Here is a 22948-nt window from a genome sequence, read left to right as displayed (position 1 = left end):
GTGGCTGAAATGAATGCGTTACGTGATATGAAACAGGAGGGGACATCTTGATCAACAAACTGTCTAACCCAGTGGCCAGCTGAACGCAGGAGAAGAAATTGATCTGTGTGTCCACACGCTGAGAAGCCTGGGAGAAAATCCCGCTTCCCCAAATCCCTGTCACCTCCTACCTCCCTCCTGCTCAGGGTCCAAACTCAGTGTGAAGATGCCGGGGGTTCCTTCTTTCTCTTTTTAAACCAAATGAGAAGATGTGAACCCCGAGCGCAGCGGCTAGGACTGCTCCAGGGCAGCCGCAATCAGAGGCCGTGCTGCCCGCCCTGGGGCACCCCCCACACACGCCAATTCTCCCTGCCCTCCCAAGAGCATAAACAGCTCCAGGACAGGGTCTGGCCTCCTCCCTCCTAGGGCCGCCTTATGGACCCACCACAGCAGTCTGTAAGCCTCAAAGAATGAGCAACTGCCTTTCAAGCCCATTTCACAGAGACAACAGTGCCAAACAGCCTCTTATTATGAAAACCAACTCTGTAATCACGTTCCCACAAAACCACTTTAGCTCAGCTTTTTGTTTCAGTTTCTCCTCTTTCAGCTATTGATGAGTGCCTCCTTCACCAGCCATCAGCAAAAATAATTCTGTGGTGCTGTTCTCTTTTGGAAAATGCAGCCCAGGAAACACAGTCAGCAGACAATGAAAAAGTATAAACCCGAAACATGTTACAAGGAACTGAACGAATCTTACAATCTGTAACAAGAGCATTCAAAAACACGGCTCTGGGGAAAGTTATAAGGACAGATAGGAGCTAAGTGGGAAGGATCAATCACATCCTCTCCAGAACAAAGAGCAAAACGGCTTGGCCTCTGAAACAGGACTCCGGGTGCTCTTTCTGCTTCAACTTAGCCTCGTCATTCTTTGACTGGACAGGAACTGGTCATAAAAAGACAAAGGAAAAGAAGCCAGATCCCGGTATTTTAAAAGGAGAAGAAAAAAGCACAGAGAAAACAATGCTAGCAAAAAGTAACGACGCTACGGAGTCAATACCATATTTCTTCTGAATCAATAGCAAGATAATGGTCTGCAGCCAAAATATTGACATTATATACTATTAACCTGCTTATCTCAGGGATAAGAGAACTGTTTCTCATTGACTCTTAAAATTTTTCTTTCTGCATTTCCAGTTTGAGTATGACAAATGCTGTCGTGTGGGACAGGCAGTGCTTACGACGCCCACCCCACGTGAACACTGGACAACAACCTGCTTAGGGAAGAAATCCTCGTCACACCCTCAGCCCCTGGGTGTTTGAGACAGGACTGCCCGCCACCTAGGGCGGTGGGGATGGAGAAAGGCCACGACAGAGTGCCCTCCTCCAGTCTGGTTAGCTGCCCCTATGAAGGGAAAGCTCTTACTGTCTGAATTCTTCTCTTAGGGATAAAGAACCCACTTAAGACAGAGGAACTAAACTGCCTTGAAATGATGAGAACACAAAGGAGAGGTGCTGGTCCCCCAAACAGGGCAGCGTGGCCAGACCTTGGGAAGAGATGTCAAGAGGCTGATGACGTGCAGCTATGTCAGCCAGAAAAGCCCCTGCAGAGCAGAGTGCTATGCTACGAGAAAGAACTCCGTGAGAGGCACGAGAATATTCGCAGGGCTCCTGGTCAAAAGCCACACGAAATTCTGTGCTCATCACAGAAAAGGAAACTCATTTTTGCTGGCACAGTACGTACGCACAAGGTGTCATTTCTGATGGCAACTGCTCTGCCGACACGTGGAGGTGCTTACAAACGGAAAATTCAGCTGCACACACCAGCACCCCACAGACAGGAAGGCTGCGGAGAGCCGCCGTGGAAGGAGGAAATCCAATTCAAGTCCAGATCCAGCTCTCTAAGTTGGTGGACTCCTGAAAAGGATAAACGCTTTCCCCCGCTCCATGCAAATGCTGTAGCCCCTAGCTGAATGAAACGCTGGACTCAAAGGCTCATTCCTTTCGGAAACATCCCCATTTGGTGCCTAAAAATGAAAAGCAGCAGTCAGGTGAGGGGCACTGGGCACCCACACAGCAAACATAACATCCAACTCCACATGATGAAGAAGGGTCAAATGCGGGAGGCATATGGGGACGCCTATTAAGCTCAATTTAATGGTAACCACTGTCATTTTACTGCAAAAAAGGAAAAATGCTGAAAAAAATCAGTCCTATTTTCCCCCTAATGGTGCATGCGGGCCGACAATGGTCCATCTTGCCTCAAAAATTCACCTTAGCTCGATTGTAGCACACATGTGTAAACACGCCCAGGTGTAGTTCTCATTTATCTTGCACACTCTATAATGGGAAGCACCCTGGGCTATGGAAAAATGAGTTTCCCATAGAAAATATTCACGCTACAATATGGGAAATTCTTTCTGAAGAGTAATACTCTGCCAATTTCAATAACGATGTTTGAAAAAAATAAGACAGCTGGGCATTTTTTCCCATTAGTAAGGAGAGAAGTCTTCATCTTTCTTCCAAAAGAACTGCTAACAAAATGTCCCTGGGGAACATACCCAACTTTATACTGTGCACCCATTTTAATACTAAACCCCATTCCCCACCTCCCCAAAAAGCCCAAGGAACACAAGCACCCCTAGTCCTCGTAACAGCACAGACAACACCCAGACTCGTGCTCAGAGCCGCAGACCAGAGGCAGGTGAGTGAGTCGTCAGGAGAGAAAATGTCAGTGGTTTGGCAAAACAAATAAATAAACCAGACCTCCCTCTTCAGGAGGATTTGGAAAGTCCTTGGATTCTAGTCTCCTCAGACTCTGGCCGCGGCCTTTCCAAGCCCCAGTCGTGCTTCCAGTTAGCTGCGGCCACTCTGCAGTTTTCCAAGCATTTGTAAAAGGCTTTTCTCCCAAGGACAACACAAAGGCTTCCTGTGTTCTAAGGCAACAACTCTCGCCTCAGGGCCACAAAACATTGACGTGCTGAGCTCAGCTCAAAGTCCCTAGACAAGTAATCTGTTACGAATTCTGCAATGATTATTTTCCAAAAGCGCCAGGAAATTCAAGTTTCTCTTAATGTCACTCTCACTTGCAGTCTAACATGCTTTTGTGAGTGGCAAACACCCCACCACGAGCTTCACACGGTGCTTTTCTACATGCCTCACTTGCATGAACCCACTCAGTCCTGCACAAGCCCTAGGAGGCAGACGCTGTTATTTTCAGTCCCATTTTACCCACGAGGAAGGTGCAATCACACCTGAGCCCTCAGAACAGCGCACAGGGGAGGCCCCATGTCCACGTGCACTCCACCCCCTCACACCTCTCAGGTGCTGGGCACTGTGCCAGGTTCTGGGGATAAACTGCTGAGCAAGGTCAGCTCTGCCCTCGAGAAGCTTAGAGTCCAGTGGGAAAGCAGACAGCTCCGTGATGGGCAGCCACCTGACCTCATCTCCAGAGATGCAGTGGGGCTAGGACCCCAGTTCCAGTACCTACACAGGGCCTGACCCAGGACCTCTGGAGTAAAATGAAGAGGAAAGTCTTATTTATACTACTATGCCTTGTTTTCATTTAATCCAGTGGACATGAAATTAATTTAGGGGGTCATGACCGGCTGTATTAAAACATGAAATAGAAAACAGTGTACCATATATAATAATATATATATTTCATAAAGCTTTTATTTCCGTTACAAAGGTTTTAATGTGTGTACTAACTAGTTCTGATGGAAATATGAGTATTTCTCACACCGTAAGCAGTATTTTAAAACTTTGAAAATAACTTGCTATAATCCTGACGATAATCTCATGAAGTAGGTATTACCTCCATTTTATAGGTGAGGCAACAGAGGCTCAGAGAGGTTAAGCAACCTACCCAAAGTCACAGAGCACCGGGCAGAGGTGAGATTCAAACCCTAACCTACCTGACTCTGAGCCCACATTTTAAGCATACATTTTATGGCCTAAGAGACAGAGACCCAGATTCAAAGTCTTCCTTCTGCCACTTACTCGGTAGCTGACCATTGTCAAACCATTTCTCCAGACACCGGTTTCCTTCGCTACACAATAAGGACTTTAGGCACCAGGATTCCTTCCAGCAGTGACCTATTCTTATTCTATTAGGTGGGTACAAAAGCAATTGTGGTTTGAAACGTTAAAAAAAAAAAAAAAAGGCAAAAACCGCAATTACTTTTGCACCAACCTAATATACAGGGGCTCCCAGCACCCCACCTCTAAACCCTGGCCATCACTAACCTACTCTCCTTTCCAAAATGTTATGTAAATGAGATCACACCGTACATACCATTCGGGGTAGGCGTTTTTTTCTTTTTTCTCCCCTCTTTCTTCTGCCTCCCCCACCCCACACTACGGTTCAAGCCGTTGTTTCCCAGTCTAGTTGTGTAGGACTCAGCTCCCTGGCCCAGGCTGGTGTTATGAGCCTTGCGCTCCCCCCGGCTGAGGCAACTGGTTGTTGATCGGCCGCTCACAGCAGTTCTCCCCGGCTGCCGGCCACTCACGATGGCCACCGGCCGCTCCTAGCAGCACATGGCAGCCCGGGGTGGGCTTTTTTCACTCAGCACAACTCCCTGGAGATTCACCCAGGATGCTGTTGGGTCCGTAGTCTGTCCCTTTTTAGTGCTGAGTAGTGTTCCGTGATGTGGCTGGACCAGTCTGTCAATCAGTCACCTGCTGATGGACACCTGGGCTGTTTCCGGTTTGGGGCTGTTCTGAATAAAGATGCTATTTGTGCACAGGTTTACGTGTGAGCATAGGTTTTCTTTTCTCAGGAAAAAATGCCCAGGAGTGTAACCGTGGGCTGCATGCAGAGCGCATGATTAGTTTCACAAGTTTTCTAGACAGGCTGTACCATCAGAAGTGTTTTTGAAAACTCCTCATTTGGTTTTAACCGCCCGGGTACAGCCCCTCGGGGTCACATATTTCCTCCAAGGAGTCCGGAAAACCTAGGTTAGTACTCGCAAAGAACATAACAGGTGTTGCATGTGAGGTCTGGCTCTGTTGCCACACTGATGCTGCAGGGTTAGCACATTCATTTTTGTGGAAAATGTCTACCATTTCACCTAGTTGGCTAAGCCAATTGTCAAACCAAACAGATCATATTTTGCCAGGAAACAAAACGTACTTCCTTTTCCAACTCACACATATATGCTAATAATATGCTAATATGCACTCACGTGCCTAGCATTTACATCTGAATCATAACCCTAAAACGGATGGATGGATGGATGGATGGATGGATGGATGGAGGAGCAGGAGGAACGGACCACATGAGCCTCTGCCATGAGTTGTTATCTGGATAAAATCACAATCAGATCTTGTCTCCTGCAATATTTCTTACCAAGACTCTTATGCTTTGTTACTTCGCAATTCCCCACCCAGGATTCTAGACACACGCTTTTAAGGTGTTAGACGATTTTACCACCCAGGTGATGTACCACCATAAACCAAAAAAGAACTGGGAAAGTGGGGACGGGCACGTCTCCAGCGCAGACCAAGTCCCAGCGTGTGCCACGTTAGGGAAGAGGGTGCCCAGAAGGGCAAGAGCTAGAAAAGCGCGGCTTTAAACCAACCACGCCCACCTAACCCTGGGAGCCCGAAGACTACTGCTCAACAACACCCCTGATTTACTTCACAAGTAAAGGGCCAATCTCCCCCCGACTCCCCCCAACTCTCAGCACCTCGGTTTTAGTCCTGGCTCTTTATCCCTGCAGTATCCATCCACCTCCTCCATTCAGGGAAAGCCCTCATATCTCTGAGATTCATTTCTCTCTCTTTGCAAAGCAGACTCTGCCCTCGGCAAGCTCCTGCCTGAGGTCGTGGGGCCACAGGCAGAGGTCAGACGCCCATTTCGTCTGGCAGCAAGAACTGTGACCCTCACTGTTCCCTGGCCCGGGCACCTCTCATCCCTCTGCCCTCTTTCAAAGTCTGGAATTAAAACAACAAAAACTTTCTTCCTCACTCTTTTCTTCTCCTTGTCTTTGCCCTATGCCACAAGTACTGGAAAAAAAACTTGGAAAGGACCACAGAAATATTTTATTCCAGTCTTCCTATAAATAATTCATTTGCTAGCACACCCAGGAATTCTCCTTTCACCCCAGAAGAACACCATCAAGATAAAATTAGAAACCATGGTACTATCTAAAAAGGTTCTACATAAATGTCAAAGATAAGTCTTGGGTAGAAAAAGCAGGCATATTTTCAAAGTCACTTGTGTACACTGCCCCGCCCCCCCCCCATTGGAGGAACCAAAGTTTTGGCTTTGATGCCACCTTTTACACAGAGGGCAGGGAGAGAGTGAGGTCTACCCGATTCAACTAGAAGCGCTCAAGACGGCACGAGACCCTAAAACTCTCCCGGGTTACAAAACTAGAGATGATGCTCTCATCGCCCCTAGAAATATGGAGGGGACGATGAGAAGGGTGACTTTTCCATCTGTCACCTGGCTCTGGGCTAAACATTAGAAATCACTTATTTTGTCAGACAGTCAAGGCAGTTAGGTAATGAACCCAAAAAAACATGTTTGAGGAAATTAGGGACGGTGATGGGGGACCCTCTGTACACCTCCCTAACTGAAGATTAAGGAAGTGTTAGAGTTACTCATCTGACAAGGCTGGAATGAGATCGGAGGTAAGCAAACTGTGCCCGGGGGCCAGCTACCTGTTTCCGTAGACAAGGCATTACGGGGACACAGCCATGCCCATTTGCTTACGTGTTGCCCGTGGCTGCTTTTGGGCTCCAATGGCAGAGCCGAGTAGGTGGGGCAGTGACTGGATGTCCTGGAAGCCAAAAATATTTACTACACGGCCCTTCAAAAACATCTTGCCTCCCCGATTGAGATTACATTGAAATTCAAAGTTCTCAACCACTTAGCTTATACTACTCGCTTCAATTTAGAGCTCACTTTTCAGAAAATGTTCTAAATTTGCTAATCATAGGATACAAAGAGGGAGAGCCTGCATAAGCACCAAGTGTCTGTGTAAGGTAGGGCGGGAACTAAGAGACCATCTCTGTGGTAAGGGCACGGAGGGTCCAGCGGGAGAGGGACACGACACACCCTGGGGTCTGCAGAATAAAGCATGTGCCCTTAGAAAGCACACATGGATCACTTTAGAAGTTCAGAGCAGAATGTGATTATTCCCTGGTGAGGTGAGCGTGTGAAAAAGGGAGGAAGAGGGGTAGAGATGGAGGGAGGAAGGAGAGCAGGACACGAGCGAGAAGACAGAGGCTGGGTGGCACCCGAGCGGGGCACTGAAGAAAGTCAAAAGATGCGGACAAAGAAGGGATCCTAGGAGGGGCCTTTGCTCTCGATTCTGAGGCCTCACTGCTGCGTAGGAATCAGCCAGGTAAAGAGCTGGGATGGGGGACGTGTTCCTGGAAGAGCAAAGAGAAAGACTAGGCTGCTGCTGGGTGCCGAACGGGGCAGCGAGACCAGAGGGCAGGTAGGCAACGGCCAGGTTAGGGAGGGCCGGACGTCCCTGGTTACTGGACCCTGCCGCAGGTCTTACAGCGAAGGAATGAACGGGGAAGACCAGCTCCAGCTGTAGCATGAAGAAAGTTCTGGATGGTAAAGCTGCCATACCAGAGACCAGCTGGGAGACTCCTGAATTGGCAAGGAGCAGCTCCGACTCTTAGAAAGTATGGGTGCCAAGACTGAAGGTGCCAACACTTAAAGTGACTCGACCCGAAGCTGGAGGGCAGGGACCGACTGCTCTTCCCAGGTCAGGGCACCAAGGCAGGCTGTGCAGGTTGAGCTCCAAACGCCTCCTGCTGGGTTCCACGCGGCTCGGGCTCCTGAACCTGCAGTCTGACTCACGGCTCAACACTGCCCAGGAGCACAACTTGCCCAAATCCCTTTCTGCATCAGGAGAAATCGCTCCCTAGTTTGACTGCCTAGCACTTTTTCTAATCCTATGCTTGTTTGCATCTCAATGTCCTGAATAAACCCTGTGTTAACGTTCCTTATGGTTGGCTTAGGAATTGAAGTGCTTTTAAACAGACCCAAGTGACAGACACCTCCAAAAACTTCTAGGGGACTGAATTTTAACATCCTAAAGGTTAAAGAACCCAGCTTGACAGGACAGTTAGAAAGTTCACATTGCTAAAGAAGTGATCTGGTGTACTTCTGTCCAAAAAACTCGAGCCAAACCAAACAAACCAAAAACTGCAAAGCTTTTGGTAAACTTTACTGCAAAGGAGAAAAGTGACAGAATTCCTGCTTGTTGCTCGTCTCTGCTTTTCTAAACTTTCATCTCACAAACAGCAGGATTGTGAGCCTTAGAAAGCTGCCGGGTAAACATGAACGCTTTCCTCGACGGGAGCTGTTTATTCACATTACATATTCAGGAGAACAGAACTGGCCCAATGATCTGATCCCTGTCAAAATACAACTGACAAAGGAAACTGTGGCAGGCCCCAATGCCCAGGGCTCTCACTAAGCTCAACAGGCAAATCTCAAACTCTACACATGGAGACCGCGTTGGAGAAAAACAAATATTTGTGCAATTCTGTTTAAATGGTACTCAACAGAAGAGAGGATTAACTTGATCAAATTGTAATGTAAAAATCCTGGGGGACATTCTTGTTCCTCAAATACAATCTGTTATGTAAGACACACACATCCCCGGGTCCTGGGGGACCTGGCACGTTGCAGAAAGGTTCTTTCTCAGTCCTTTCCTACTGTAAGTAGCCTTACTATTCAGGAGGAAAAAGAGAAACCAGGTTCATTTTCTGAATACGAGGTCTTAGCCCCCAAAAAGCAAACATGCAAAAAATGATGGTTCTCAAAAAAGAGGAGGAAGTACATGATAATAACGGACTGAAGTTTCAAGTGCGGTTCTGGGCTTACCAGTGACTTGCCAGCTACCTGTGCTTGTTCCCTGTCTCTTTATCCATAAATTTTGCTAATTTCTTTCAAACTGGCATGCAAAGGATTAATGAGAGGAAAGCATCTGCAAAACGCCAGCGGTTTCCTTTGCAAATATTTCAGGCTCCCATGCCAAGGAGAGTGACTACTGCTCCCTGCGTTTCACACTTCAACTCCACGCAGTGGGTGAAAACAAAGCTGAGTTGTGAAATGTATCGATCTCGATTTCTGGAAACGGCGGGCCAGAGAGACACACTGTCCATTAACAAGATATGTGTTCAGAGCCAGACAACTTAGTTCTGCTTTTCTATTGATGAGGAACTGAAGCATGATTGCCCTGAAAAGGTAAAAAGGCTACTTTGCAACCAGCTTTCCGCTAAGGCAAAAATGCAGATAACGCCATCAGTCATATTTGGTCTAATATAAAAGATCACAGGGTACCATTTGGGAGCAGCAGTTTAAATGGTCACCTTAGTGCCAAGGGCCCTGGAGCAGATTTTCTATGCGTGTGATCATAAACAACAGTTTTTTCAAATAGGCAATAACTTTTACACCCAAACTAGTGTTGCCCCCTTAAAATCTTCAGTGTGAATCTATACAATTATTCCAAAAAGGTTCCCACATCTAAAAATAATGGCCATCTCCTCTTTCAGAATCGCCAAAAAGACCAGTTGTGCCCAGTTACATTTTTTTCTAGGTACATAAAAACATGCGTTTTTTTCGGAAAAGGAGATTACACAATATTCTACACTGTTATGCACTTTTCTCCCTTACTAATATATCACAGAAATACGCACACACACGACTGGATGCAGATCAACAGAAGGACAGAAAGACACTATGTGCACATTCATGCACAATCTAGTATATTTCCGAATCCCTTTGATCATCATACTTTGCGATACAGGAAGTTCAAGTTCTCTGCAGAAACACATCTGATAGATACTCTTTGCCCAGGTGCTGGTGGAAGGCACTTCTAAGGGGGGCGGGGGGGTTCTCAAATTTGGGGGTATGGAGTATATAGACAAACTAACGAATGAAAGAGAAATGGATGCTTCTAGAAACAACCTGTCATAAATGGGAATGGAGAAAAACCCAGCACACAGACTAGAAAGGTCACCCCCCCTTTCCTTTCTTTGAGGCCGAGATGCAGCCAACTTCCTCAGAGCCATGTACCGAACCTCAGCTCTTCTCTGCAGAACAGTGAGGCCTTCAGTTCCTACGTGTGTACTGGAAGAATGGAAGGCTAAATCCAGCAACACTCTCCAATCTGTCAAATGACTTCCAAGCTGATATTCAAAGGCCAAGTCTTTACCTCGGAGCCCAGCTGAAACGGTTCCTGTATTACCAAGGCACGTAAGAACTCAAATGCTGCAGAGCTGCTGAGAAAAATCATCCTAATTACTCCCCTCGACCCTCCTCTTCAGAGTGACTCTGGAGAGAGCTGTTAAGGAAATGGTTGGCACCGAGTCCACCTAAACTGGCAGGTTCGCTACCATCTGAAAGGCAAAGTATTCACAACAACTTACCTCCATCATCCAACGGCCGTTTTGGTACTCCATAGCCGTACACTGAGGGGTCCACTAGAGGTGTGGAATTATTCAAGTGAGGAATTGAGTCAATTTTAGCAGCAATCTACAGAGAGAATCAGATTTAAATATTCAGTCACAAATCATGGCTCCATTCGAGGCAGGAAAGACAAGAGCCCTCTTTCAGGGGCGGTTATCCCACTTCTCCCCCCTACATTTCCTCAGATTAATGTAAGGAAATGTCCTGATAGGACAAGCACTTTTCACTGTTAAATGAGTTTGCTTTTGGTCTTAATAATGTCTTTAGAACTAAAATACTTCCAAAAATGTGTCTTTTACAAGCAAATTGGTATTTTTCAGGCATCACTTAAAGCACAGGTACACTGCATTTGAAGAAAAGCAGCCAACAATACGAAAAACTTTGCTCAAAAGGTTTTATTACAGGGTTCCTTACAAAACAAACTCTCCAACAATATTTAAAAGGCCATGTTTGCGCAAATGTAACAACTCTTTAGGAATACATCCCTCCCATTAACTTAAACGTCCATAACAGTGACGACGCCCTCTGTGGAGATACAAAATAAACTGCGCTTCACTAGAAGTGTCCAAACAGTGGGGGGAGGGCCATCTGTCCGGACTATTTCAGAAGGATTCCTGCACTAGAGAAAGTGAGATAATCTCTTACAGCGATTTCAACTTTAACATTTATCATCAGTTAAAGAACAGAACACAGCTACTGTCATGCAGAGTATCATACGGGGACTCAGCTCCCACTCCCCACATAAGAACGCAGGACACGGTGAGGCCAAAAAGGAACACCCACGGAGCCATAGATAGGGGAGTCACACCACTGTATTCTCGCTGGGGGCTGGGTTGGAGACACAGGAAGCAGGAGCCACACTATCCGCAACCTGCCGTCTGCTTCTCTCTGCCAACCAACCCCACTCGCTAGCTGCAATCTGCCGTGCTAACTGGAGTCTGCTCTTGCTAGCTTAGCCACCATCTTCTTGCTACCCCCCCATCTGCTGCTAGCGTAGTCACAGCAGTTATATTAGTGGCCAGTGGCTCACTGGTTACAGCTGACGGCCAACTAGCCACAGCTGATGGCCATCCAGTCACAGGTGATGGCCATTTACTACCTGAGCCAGCACCTTTCCACGTGAGGCTGCGAGCCTGGAAACTGCACTCCTGGCTCTGTCCCCACAGCTACTATTAAACTTTTCCCCCCAGAAACAAATGCTACCGTGTTTCCCCAAAAATAAGACCTAACCAGAAAATAAGCCCTAGCATGATTTTTCAGGATGACATCCCCTGGTGCGTCTTTTGGAGCAAACCTTAACAAACATAAGACCTGCTCTTACTTTCGGGGAAACACGGCATGTAGAACTTACCCACTGCTCTCATTAGGAAATTACCCGTGATCCTCATCACAAGTCAGCCACGTTGATTCAATCAAAGGAATGTTTACAGCAACTGCTCTTCAAGTTTAGTCCCTAAATTAAGCCTCGCACAGCTGCCCCCCAGAACAGTCTTTAGTGGTAGTTGTCCTGAGCTTGTCCCAATGTGCCCAGAAGTCTGAGACCTTCTGGGACCAACATACAGATAAATTGCCTTAAGCAAACAACCAACCCAAGACAATTATGATACTGAAAACCCCAGGCAGAACTTAGATGTCAGGTACCCTGGGCCAGGTCTCATCTTTTCCATTTACTACCAGTCGTCCTGTGGTTCTGGGCAAGTCGTTTCTTCTCTGCTTAAGATCCTGCTTCAGTTTTTGAAAAGAGTACAACATACTCTGAACACAAAAGAGCTCTGTGCTGGAGAAAGCAATTCACAAATAAAACAAGGCAATTCACCCAACAAATGTTGATTGCCTACTATGTGTTGGGCTGTTCAAGGCACCAGGGTTCCTGCCGTGTGTGTGTGTGTGTGTGTGTGTGTGTGTGTGTGTCTCTCTCTGTCTCTCTCTCTCTCTGGCAGCAGTAGGTGGGGGAGTCACGGGTACACAAGCTAATCAATAAACTGATCATTTCAGCGGGCGATAAGCATGATGCTAACAAGATAATGACATACAGAAAGTGCTTGGGACAGTTCCTTTACATGGGTGATGAGGGCAGGCTGCTGTGAGGTGACACAGGACCTGAGACCTAAATGAGGAAGAGGAGCTGTCTCTCCAAAAACTTGAGAAAGCTTTCCAGGCAGAGGAAACAGCTTGTACAAAGGCCCTGAAGCAGGAGCAAGCTTGGTAGGTACGAGCCTGGAAGAGAGAACGTAACATCACTAGAGTAGGAGAAATTAGACGTGTTCCAAGAGGTGGGCAAGGGCCAGTTCACACAGGGCTTCAGCGGTCATGGTACGGGGCGTGGCTTTTATAGGAAGGTGACGGGAAGCAAGCACAAGGCTTACTAAGGAGAGCGCTGTGACGAGATGTTTTTAAAAGACCCCTCTTAGACAAGGCAAACCGACTCCAAGGGGACTAGAGCAGGAACATATCATTTAAGAGGTATGCTAGACCAGGGGTCAGGAAACTATAGCTGGCGAACCACCTGCTTTTGTAAATAAAGTCTTATTAGAACACAGCCACACTTATTTGTTTTCATTGAGGAGTTGCACAGGGAATGTTTATGTTTATGTGTGTGTGTGTGTGTGTGTGTGTATGTATGTATTATACATATATATATTATACATATAATAAAAATAAACAAAACTTACTATTTGGACCTTTACAGGAAAGGTGTGCTGACCCCTGACTAGGCTAGAGATGACAGCAGCCTGGACACGTGCTGTTTAAAAGCATTATTTTAAGTAAATGGTTAAAACACCGAGAGCCTGCTGATCGAAACCTTACCTCCTGCATCCAAGTCTCTCAGGGCAAGTGGCCATTTGCTGTCAAACAAAATGCCGTATAAATCTTGCCATCTGCTTGCAATCTTGCTCCCCATGTTTGTTTTGGATAAGTGTGTGGAGGTTGGCTACTTAAGCTGCAGAAGTTACCTTGAAGGGCTCAGCCAGTGAAGCAGGTGGGTTAAAAAGCTGAGAGCACTGCAGCGGCTGGCTCTCCACGGAGACCCCTTCACTTGCCACAATAAACTGAATGGTAAATGGCTGACGTGAGGGTTTTCTTTCCAAGATTATTGGCCCAGTTGTGTTTTTAAAGACAAATGAAAAGGTTCTCAGCAGACACTAATGATTCCAAAACACAAAAGAAAGGGGTACGACTTTCAGTGGCGTCCCCCAACAGTGTGCTGTCACATCCCCCTCAAAGACAAGACCCCAAGGATAAGGTCGACACATGAGGCATGCGCCCTACTCCCTTCTGGTGACGGCTCTTGGCTTCCAGATCTTTCCCCTTCCTTCCGAAGTAGCTAAAATGTTATTCCTGGGTCCTTGGCCTTCCTTATAATTTATATAGTATGTTTCATAGGTTGCTGGAATGTCTTTTTCCCCAAAGCCAATACGCTAAAAGTGTTACAATAGTTTCCTTCCTGTTCCTACTATTGATTAAAGCAATAAACGTCCTTCCAAAATGTGACTGAGGGTTTCAGATTTGTTCTTAAATCAGGTTTGCTTCAGGTGTTTATAATTTGGGAAATTTCCACTGAGAGAGAAGCAGTACAAAATAATGGTTACTGCATTTGAACCCTGGCTAAATGTTAGATATGAGTTTAACTTAATACTCAATTATATCATAATTTACATTGGTATTACAGTGTATATTATATTACAACATACTGTAAAGACACAATGTCTTTCTTTATTCATACAAATGTAACCTTGTGCGAAGAAATGATTTTTAACGTCTACTAAAAGAACTAGTTAAAATGTAATGAGTACTTATTATGTGCTAGGCACGCTGCTAAGAGCACTTTAAAAATGCCGTCTCATTTATTCCTTAAAATGATTCTCTACGAAGTTGATATTATTATCTCCATTTTTAAGATAAGGAAACGTGAGGCTCAGAGCTGAGTGACCTGCCCAAAGCCACACATCCCTTAAGAGGCAGAACCAGTTAGTATTTAAGTCCAGGCCTGTCTGACTCCAGCACTTGTAACCACAGCACTAGGCTGCCTCCCTTTTCTCCACCTAGTACTTTCTTAAGCATATTTCATTTCTCGAGGACTTAGAACCTAATTATTTCCAGTACACAGATCTCCAGCAACTCCTCACATCAACTGATCATTCTGAACAGTAGCTGCTTAAGCAAAGTGGGGTACACGCTCAGTTAATAATGGTGTGGCCAGAAAATGAGTCAGGATATTCCAACGAAACCAAGGCCACTCCAGTCCTTACCTGGAAGCATGACGTTGAGGGAACTCTGTACCGATTTTCTACCACCTTAGTTACCTTTCCCCCTTTTTGAGGGGTAAGTGAGGAAGAGAACGGGTTATCTCACTATTTTAAGCACAGTAACAGATGAAATATAAATCAATACGATATTTAACTAACCTCCATTACGAGGAGCTAGTGGCAATGTGGAGGAAGGGAGCACTGGACCAGGAGTTTGTCAACAGCCCTGGTTTTCCAGCCAGCTCTGCCCGTGTATGACCTTGGGCAAGACCGTCAGTGGCCTTGCTCCTTGGTGTACTCACCTGTAAAAAGCAGGGACAAACTAAACCAGTGTTTTCCAAAGAGGAGTACACAGGTGATTTCAGGAGGTGTATGAATGAAAATGTGTAAATATACAGACACAGACACACACACACACACACACACACACACGTATGTATTTAGTTACCTTCAATGCAGGGCGAAGTTTTTCATTTATAATAATGATTTAGTTTCCTTTTGAAAAATATTCCAAGTAAATTTAAATTTTAAAATGATTTAAAAGTATTAAGCAGAATATTGAAGGTTGACTGACTTGGCAAAAATCACAAAGGTGGTCCACAAACCACTCAAGTTCATAAACGTGGCAATTAATTATTCTCAGTGCACATTTTCAGGACTAAAATAATCAAAGCAGTTCATCCTACAAACCCAAACAGGAAGCTGTGAATTCTGCCACAACTTTACACGTATTAGACCTTTACACCACATCGAAGCAGGCAATGCTCCTGGAGTGCTGGCAAGTCATCCAGACTGTGGCCATGTGGTTAAATACAGCTACTGATGATTCTCAGGGATCCAGCCATAGAAGTGAAAGCTCACACCATCCAGGGAGCAGGAACCCAACTTCCTTCCCTGGGACCTCTGCTCTACAGTCACCCAGAATGGCTGTGCTTGGGCCCTGGAGAATGCACGAGCTGGCCTGAAAGTCTCTGCCCCCCAAAGCAGGAAGAGACAGCACACGGCCAGTGGCTAAGGAGTCCCCAAGGGCAGGGTCTGGGGTCCTGGTGCACAGGGGCCAGTCCTGGTTTTGCGTCCCACTACCCGGTGGGTCACAGTGAAGACAGCAGCATATCAAATTCACTGCACACTCGCTAAAAGCCTGATGGTGCCCTCATTTAATCTTCATAGCGAGCGACCTTATAAAGGGGCTACTATTCTCCTTACTGTGGGATTTGGAGTCCGCCTGGAATTGTATCCCTGGGGATAACGAGGTAACAACGTAAAGCTCCCAGAACAATGCCAGGCACATGGTAAGGAATAAGAAATGTTTGCTATTTTAACCTTTAATTGAAGAATAATGATACAAGCAAGAACATGGATACGTTTGCAGCTCATTGAATTTCCACATACTAAAATGCCTGTGTAACTAGCATCCAGATCAAAACACATCACCATCACCCCAGAAGCCTGCCTCATGGTCCCTTCAGACACCTAACCCCACCTCCCAAGGGTAACCTCCTAACTTCTAATATTAGCTATCTAAAAAAAAATTATGACTATCATCAATGATCTCCATTTGACAGATGAGGAAACCGAGGCTTAAAGCAGTTTAATAACTTGTCCAGTGACTAAGCCAGTAAGTGGCAGAACCAGAACCTGCACTCATAAAGTCTGAATCTAAGCTCTTAATAACTGCTTCACTGTACTGTCCCCTGGAGATTCCGTGGCCTTCAGAGGAGAGAACAGACATGAAAGTCCTTGCCTGGCACCCAGCACAACACGGGCTGAGTGAATGGCAGCTAGAGCTGTCACCAGAGATGGGGCCCCGGCTGACACTGACTGGCATTAATCAAAACAAGGAATTCTATGTGCCAGCCAAATAAAATATCAGCTTTTTAGTAGCTTTTCCTGACAACTTCATGCCACCCACACTTGGGGAGCATTCGATACTCCCTTACCCGTGTTTGCAAAGCACTTTATAAACTACCTCTCAACAGCATAACCTCGCTGAGAAAGTTACCGGTTACACTGTCTCCCCACTCTAGGGCGCTCTTGGAGGAGACCTGTCTAGTCACCTTGGTACCCAGGACAGACTCTGGACTGGGAGTTCCAGGGCTCAGCTTTAGAACCTCCTGAATTTACATACAAAACTATTAAATATTTCTGGGGAGAGGTTCAAAGTTTTCAAGAGTCTTCAAGGGCCATGTTCCAAAAAAGTTAAAGAACAACTTCCCTAATACATACATAGCAAAGTGCGTGGCACATAGAAGTCATTCAACATTTGTTAAATTTGAAGTGGATACAGAGAAGCCCATCTGCAGGCAAAATGCTAAGACGAGGCTCTAAGCTGAGCTACTGCTCCAGCTGGATCCCCCACCAAAGACCCTAATGATAGCAGGTCCACTGCTTTTCTCCACTGTGTTTCACCGAATTCCAACGGCCTCCCTTCAGAGCGCTGTTCAAAGATTTCACGGCAGATGCCCGAGACGGAAAACTACCCAACCACCTCTGTGAAGGGACCAAGTCTTTCTTAGAAGGCAGAAGACACGGGTCCAAGAACTAGTGCACATATTAACTACTTGTGTGCCTCGGAGAAAACTGCTTTATCTCCCTTCAGCTCAGTATTTTCAAATATAAAATGCGAATGATTGCACCTGGCTGTTGTGAGGCTCCAATACACAATAAGATACAACCAGCTGCAAACTTGTCTTATCTTTGCACTGGCCCAGCATCCAGCAAGAAGCCTCAGACTCAGCAGATGCTCCAATGAGGGGAATCACCACAGCCAGTAATTGCTACTCAGTCTTGCAAGTGACTCGTTATCATCTGGCATTAGGATGAAAGGTGCAGCTCATGCCTCCAAAAGTAGCACAGGCTGCTCTTTCCCAAGTGTCTTTATAATAAAACTCCTAATGCAAAAACTCTTTCAAGAGGGATGATTCCTGACAGAGAAAAAGGACTGCACAGAAAAGCCAGGGAGGGGACTGAACAGACACCCAATACGTAAGTCCTCACTTAACGTCATCGATAGATTCTTGGAACGGCAGCAAAACAACATATAAATAAGCCAGTTTTACCAGAGGCGAATTGATATGAATAAGAGTTAAGTTCCTGTGGCATCTCATCAACGTTATAACGAAATGGTATTGAACGAAAGACGTTACTTGAGGACTCGATGCATAACATATTATAAAGGAAAAAAAACAAAATAATACGGCCAAAATTTTTTTTCAGATCCAGCTAGATGAAAGCTCTGAATGTTTGTGGGCTTGAAGGGATCACTGAGATTTTTTTTCAGTTCAACATTACCTGAAGTTTGAGCCACAGAATGTGATTTGGTTTCACGAAGAGGGTATGAAATGACTTAACTTCAAGATATTTACAATGCATTATCCCAAACTTTTGTAGGACTTAATTCACATAAGCATATTAAAAAGGCTCTGAGAAATCTTATGGTAAAGAAGCCAATTAACCTCCATTTAACCCCATATTCCCCAAACTTATCTGTCCGTGAGCCCTTTTCCATGGAAGATGCATTAACCGCCTATAGATGAAATGGTGGGAAAGGCCAACCCAGCTCAAGGTTATGCGGCTGCTTGCAGAAAACTCAGATCTTCTAACTCTCCATCCAGAGTTCTTTCCATCACAAATTTCAAATAAAAACCAGAGACAATGGGCTCACAGTTTGAAAAAGGATGAGGGAAAAAAAGGCTATTGACTCAGCATCCCAACGGACAGTGTACAACAAGAGCAAAGTGGTGGGAATGAAGGCAACCCGGAGAGCCAGTGCCCTGCCAAGGGGCAGCTGCTACCCGCTCCTGCCTAGTATTACCTCTGCAGAATGTAGGAGCAGCGTGGCCAGATCTTTTCCAGCGAAGCTGTGAAATCATTCTAGTTTCTAAGTGTTGGCGCTGTGTGAGTCAAAGGAAGCACGCCTGCAGGCCCACTATGTGCCTTCCCCAGCCCGTGGGCCACCACTTGGGAACTCTGGGCTAGGCAAATTTGTATCTACAAATAATTGGGACTTCAGAGAAAACCAGTTTGATGATACACATAGGCTATCAGATTTTAAAAGACAGATGAAGTCTCAGCTGGAAATGAGAAAAGTCTCAGAGGCACATGGATTGTTCCTGTTGTGTCCACCTTACAATACCAAACATGAAGTCAGCGCTTCCATTAAAGTGCGGTGACCCAAGTGGGCTCAGTCACATCACAAGCCCTTTCACAAGGACTTCCTCTCTGCAGGGTACTCTGATGGCTCCTACCAACGCTACAGGAGGAGCCCACAGACTTCCCACAGACATTGGCTTGCAAGTGTCTGAGAAAGCTAAAATGAGTGTCCATGCAAGAGGAAGTTCCTAGTCAAATGCCTTGCGCTTCTCAACCACTGGGCATGTACGAGAGAGGCCCGGTGGAATATAAACTAAATTGATTGAGCAGTCAGCACACTTGACTTCGCCATGAGTCAGAAACACCATATACTAGGTAAGCAAAGGGAGTATCTCTCAGGGAGAACCCAAAGGCCAAGGGACAGAGGCTGCTTCTTTTCGTGGTGGATGCACATTCTCTCAAAGGAAATCTCCTTGTATACAGCACACATGCCCAGTCATCTACTGCTCAGACCCAACCTGTGACACAGCAGCAGTGGAAGGCATCGTCTGGAGGGCTGCGCACCTTCCGAGGTCTCATGCTAACCAATGTTCCCGAAAAGGTGTTGGCAAACAATAGGTCCTATGATAAGTGACTTTCTACTGATTCTACAAGGCGTGGTCACAATCATTTGGGTGCAGGATCACCATGACGGCCAAGTCCATGAGGCACCAATCATGCTGTTGATGCGGACGGAATACTCTGGAGTTAGGCAACAGAGGCACTGACTGGGTCTAGAGCAAAAACAGGAGCGTGAGGTCCTATAAGGCACGGCCAGAGAATTTCTTCTATTTAGTTGATGACTCCCAGGCAGTTGGTTCAGCGTGTGGAAGGAGGCTGGGAATCTGTGTGGGCTTTCTGGAAACATTTTTATAGTTTTAGAAAAACTAAACAAACCCAATTTGTATCTACTCATCCATGATCTCCATGGGGTCCCCCTATAACCTAGACAGTCAGGGTAGGGGTGCAGGGTGGCCATAGAACAGGATGACCTATCCTGGCTTTGAGTTCACATCCGACCCTTACTAGGAGCCTACACTTTCTAAACAAGTTAAAGAAATCGTACTTTATTTTTGCCAACCTGCCAATGACATGGAAGAACTGCACTTGATGGTTTTTTAAAACCCAGCAGTTTCAGATCTTCAACAATGGGACTACATCGGACCACATTTCCACACGTGTGTCCTTCCCTACAGAACGGCAGTCTCACCCATTTGTGCCCAACATGATTAACCCACTGGGCTTCACACGAATGGGGAAATTTTTAATTTCATATGACAGCTTCAGAGACTCCCTTTCAATCTAGGAATACCATGCTCGGAGTGAACGAACAGCAGCAACTGGTTCCCTTTGTGGGAAAAACTCCAAAGGCTACACAAAGAAACTTCTAGATGCTGGGTGGGAAGTTGAGTGGATGAAGTGTTAGACTAAGTACCAGACTTAACAGAAACTGTAGGTTCAAATCCCAGCAGGGTCAACTCAGCCATGATGATCTTCTAGGTAAACTGAGCACCAGACAGCTTCCTGCTCTCTGACAAACTTAGGAGGGCCCGCCACTGTTGCTGATGTTTGTGAGGACACGTAAGACAGGGGAAAGCTTTGCAGTCATTTAAATAAACAAATACACTGTCTCTTACTTCCAGTTACAGGTGGGAAAAATCACATCTCTGCAACATGCGGTGCATACAATGGAGCAGAACCACCATCCAGATGCCCAAATGATACAAGATCCTTTGAGGTAAGCTTTGTAAGCATACAATGGTTTAGATTTCTAACAGTCCATTCTTGCCCAATGCAAACCTATACATAAACCTAAAATTACCCACAAACCTGTTATTTTTCTTTAGTTTTTAAAGGCCATCAAATCCTTGGAGATAGTATCGCCCTCCAGCTGTTAATATTCAGAAGTAACACACTCACAGCAGTGTCTCCATTGGGCTTATCAGTGCTCCAGTCAATGGTGCATTTCAGAGCTGGGAACATTTCCAAGGAAGTTCTCTGCTAGTAGTACACACCACTGCGTCAACAATCCACATTAGGTCAGCATTTAACAGAGGGTCTCCCTCCCTCTTGAGCAGGTTGTCCAAGAATATGAGTTCAACCACTGGCTCAAGAGAAGCAGAAAGTCTTCTCAATGGTTCAAAATTCATTTTATGTTCAACTACAGGCCTTCTGCAAACTGAGGATCTGAGCTCTTTAGGGCAGTGACTATAATTCTTCCTGGATACAGAAGGCCAACAAGGTGATTGTCACACATCAGCACAGAGTGAAAGCCATTACATATTAGTAGCCAGTGAGAAACAAGGTTCAGGACCCTGTACGGTAGAGGAGAGTAGTGTAACACGCCGGCAAGCAGAGTGATGGAAGGGGAGCTGGATGGCATGTTCATCCATTACAGCCACTGGTTGGCTCTGAAGTCTAAGTAAGATGGATACTCACTACTGTACGGGTTGGTGCCTAGGCAGTAACAAGTCATCAGACAAAATTTTAGGTGGAACCACAGGTTTGGAAAGTTCTGGGATCCAACATAATGTCTATAGGAGCATCAGTGTTAGAATGAAAAGTCAATATCGGGGAAACAGGTAGGGTTCCCTCCCTTGGAATACTGGAAAAAGATGTAAAGACCGCATCTTCAAGCGACCAAGTGGATCTTCTAATACACTGAGTCCTGTGGCTTTCTGTTAGGAATCAAGCAGTAATTAGTTATAGCCCAACTGTTAAAATATCAGTTAGTATGCCTACAATTAAATAGGAAGGGATGACGACTCTAAGACAGTCACCAGAAGAAGTTTAAGTGTTAGCGCTAACCTGCCAGTAAGTTTCACACACAATGCAAGGACATGTGCTGTTCCAAGCACCCTGCCAGAAGCCAAAGAGTGTTTCTGGCAGGTCCCATATTTATTCTCCAGGGACGCTTGCAACCTCTTAAAAATCAGTTTATTTAACTCTGACAAAATGCACGACGTTGTCAGATGGTCAAGTTTCACTGTTGGGTTGAGTCCATATCACATTCTCGCTGAGAGAGGAAAAACTGTTGCCCATAAAAAATTTCTACGTCTTGGGGGGCCACCCACACCTTTTTAACATTTTCCTCTCTCAAAAGCACCCTCAAAAGTAAAACACCCTGGAATTTCTTCCACTCCACCCTTGAAATACAGTAAGTCCGAAGACAATGTTTTCCAAGTTTTAAGAAGCTACCGGCCCTGAGACAGCCGCCTCCTGTCTGTCACCGGGCCCTCCCCGCGCGAACCTCAGCACCCCACGCTGGCTGCCCTGGAGGTCCAGCCCCGGCCCCGCGCGACGGGGCCCGGCGTCCTGCGAAAACCCTACTCCAGCGGCTGCAGGCACCTGGGAGACCCGCCCGACAGGCTGGGCCTGGGCCTCGCAGTGGCGCTTCGCCCCCCGGCTCCTCCGGGCTGCAGGAGCCCCGAGGACCCGCCAAGCCGAGGGAGCGTCCGCCCGAGCTGCCTCCGGCCCAGGCCCGACCCCCTCCTCCCCATCGGGCCCGGCCCGGCCCCGCCTCGGTCCCCGCGCTCCCGCCGGCCGGCCGCGCGCCTACCTGCCGGACCCGGTGCAGGGCGTCCACGAAGCCCTCCGTCTTCATCCCCACCGGAGCGCTCTGCCCCTGCACCAGCTCCGCCATGACCGCCCCCGCCGCCGCCACCGCTCCGCTCCCCAGTCCGGCCTCCCCCTCCGCTCGGGGACCCGTAGCCGGAAAGGGAAAGTCGCCCCACTTCCGGCGGAAGGGAAGCGCGACGCGAGCGGAGCCGGGCCTGCGGGGCCGGGCGGAACACGTGACCGCAGGCCGTCCGGAAGTGGGGGGCGGGGCCGCGGGTGGACCCCGCGCGCGAGACCGCGGTCCGGTCTCAGAGGACGGGTCGCGACCCCCGTCCCCTTCCCGGACGCGGTGGGGTCTGGGGCGGTCGGTGGTGTCGCGACAGGCCCTGGGGGCTCGGATGTGGCCCGCGGTGCCTGGCTGCCGGCGGTGGGAAAACCCGGGAGTGACGTGGCTTTCCCAAAGCAGCACCCTCAGCCGTCCTGGGCCCCTGAGCCCACCCGCGAGCCCCTCCCCGAAGAGCCCGTTGGTTTGGAGTATTGGGACAGAGCGCTCTGAGATGGCACCGTCAGGACCCCGAGGGAGGCTGCAGGG

General features: G+C 47.0%; 1 protein-coding gene across 3 annotated transcripts in view; it reads right to left on the bottom strand.

The window, feature by feature from the left end:
- FUBP3 (far upstream element binding protein 3) overlaps positions 1-22516 on the bottom strand; it is a 49175-nt gene extending 26659 nt beyond the window's left edge. For all 3 annotated transcript variants that reach the window (XM_019728855.2, XM_019728858.2, XM_019728856.2), the window contains exons 1-2: positions 22358-22516; positions 10381-10486 (exon numbers count right to left, since the gene is read on the bottom strand). In XM_019728855.2, coding sequence (XP_019584414.1) covers positions 10381-10486; positions 22358-22441 — 190 coding nt within the window. In that variant the 5' untranslated portion in view covers positions 22442-22516. The remainder of the gene's footprint in view (positions 1-10380; positions 10487-22357) is intronic.
- Positions 22517-22948: the final 432 nt, after the last annotated feature.

The sequence above is a fragment of the Rhinolophus sinicus genome, linkage group LG04 (genome assembly GCF_036562045.2).
Source record: "Rhinolophus sinicus isolate RSC01 linkage group LG04, ASM3656204v1, whole genome shotgun sequence".
Taxonomy (NCBI): Eukaryota; Metazoa; Chordata; class Mammalia; order Chiroptera; family Rhinolophidae; genus Rhinolophus; species Rhinolophus sinicus.
The sequence above is the reverse complement of the archived record's forward strand: the minus strand, read 5'-3'. Positions and strand labels throughout refer to the sequence as shown.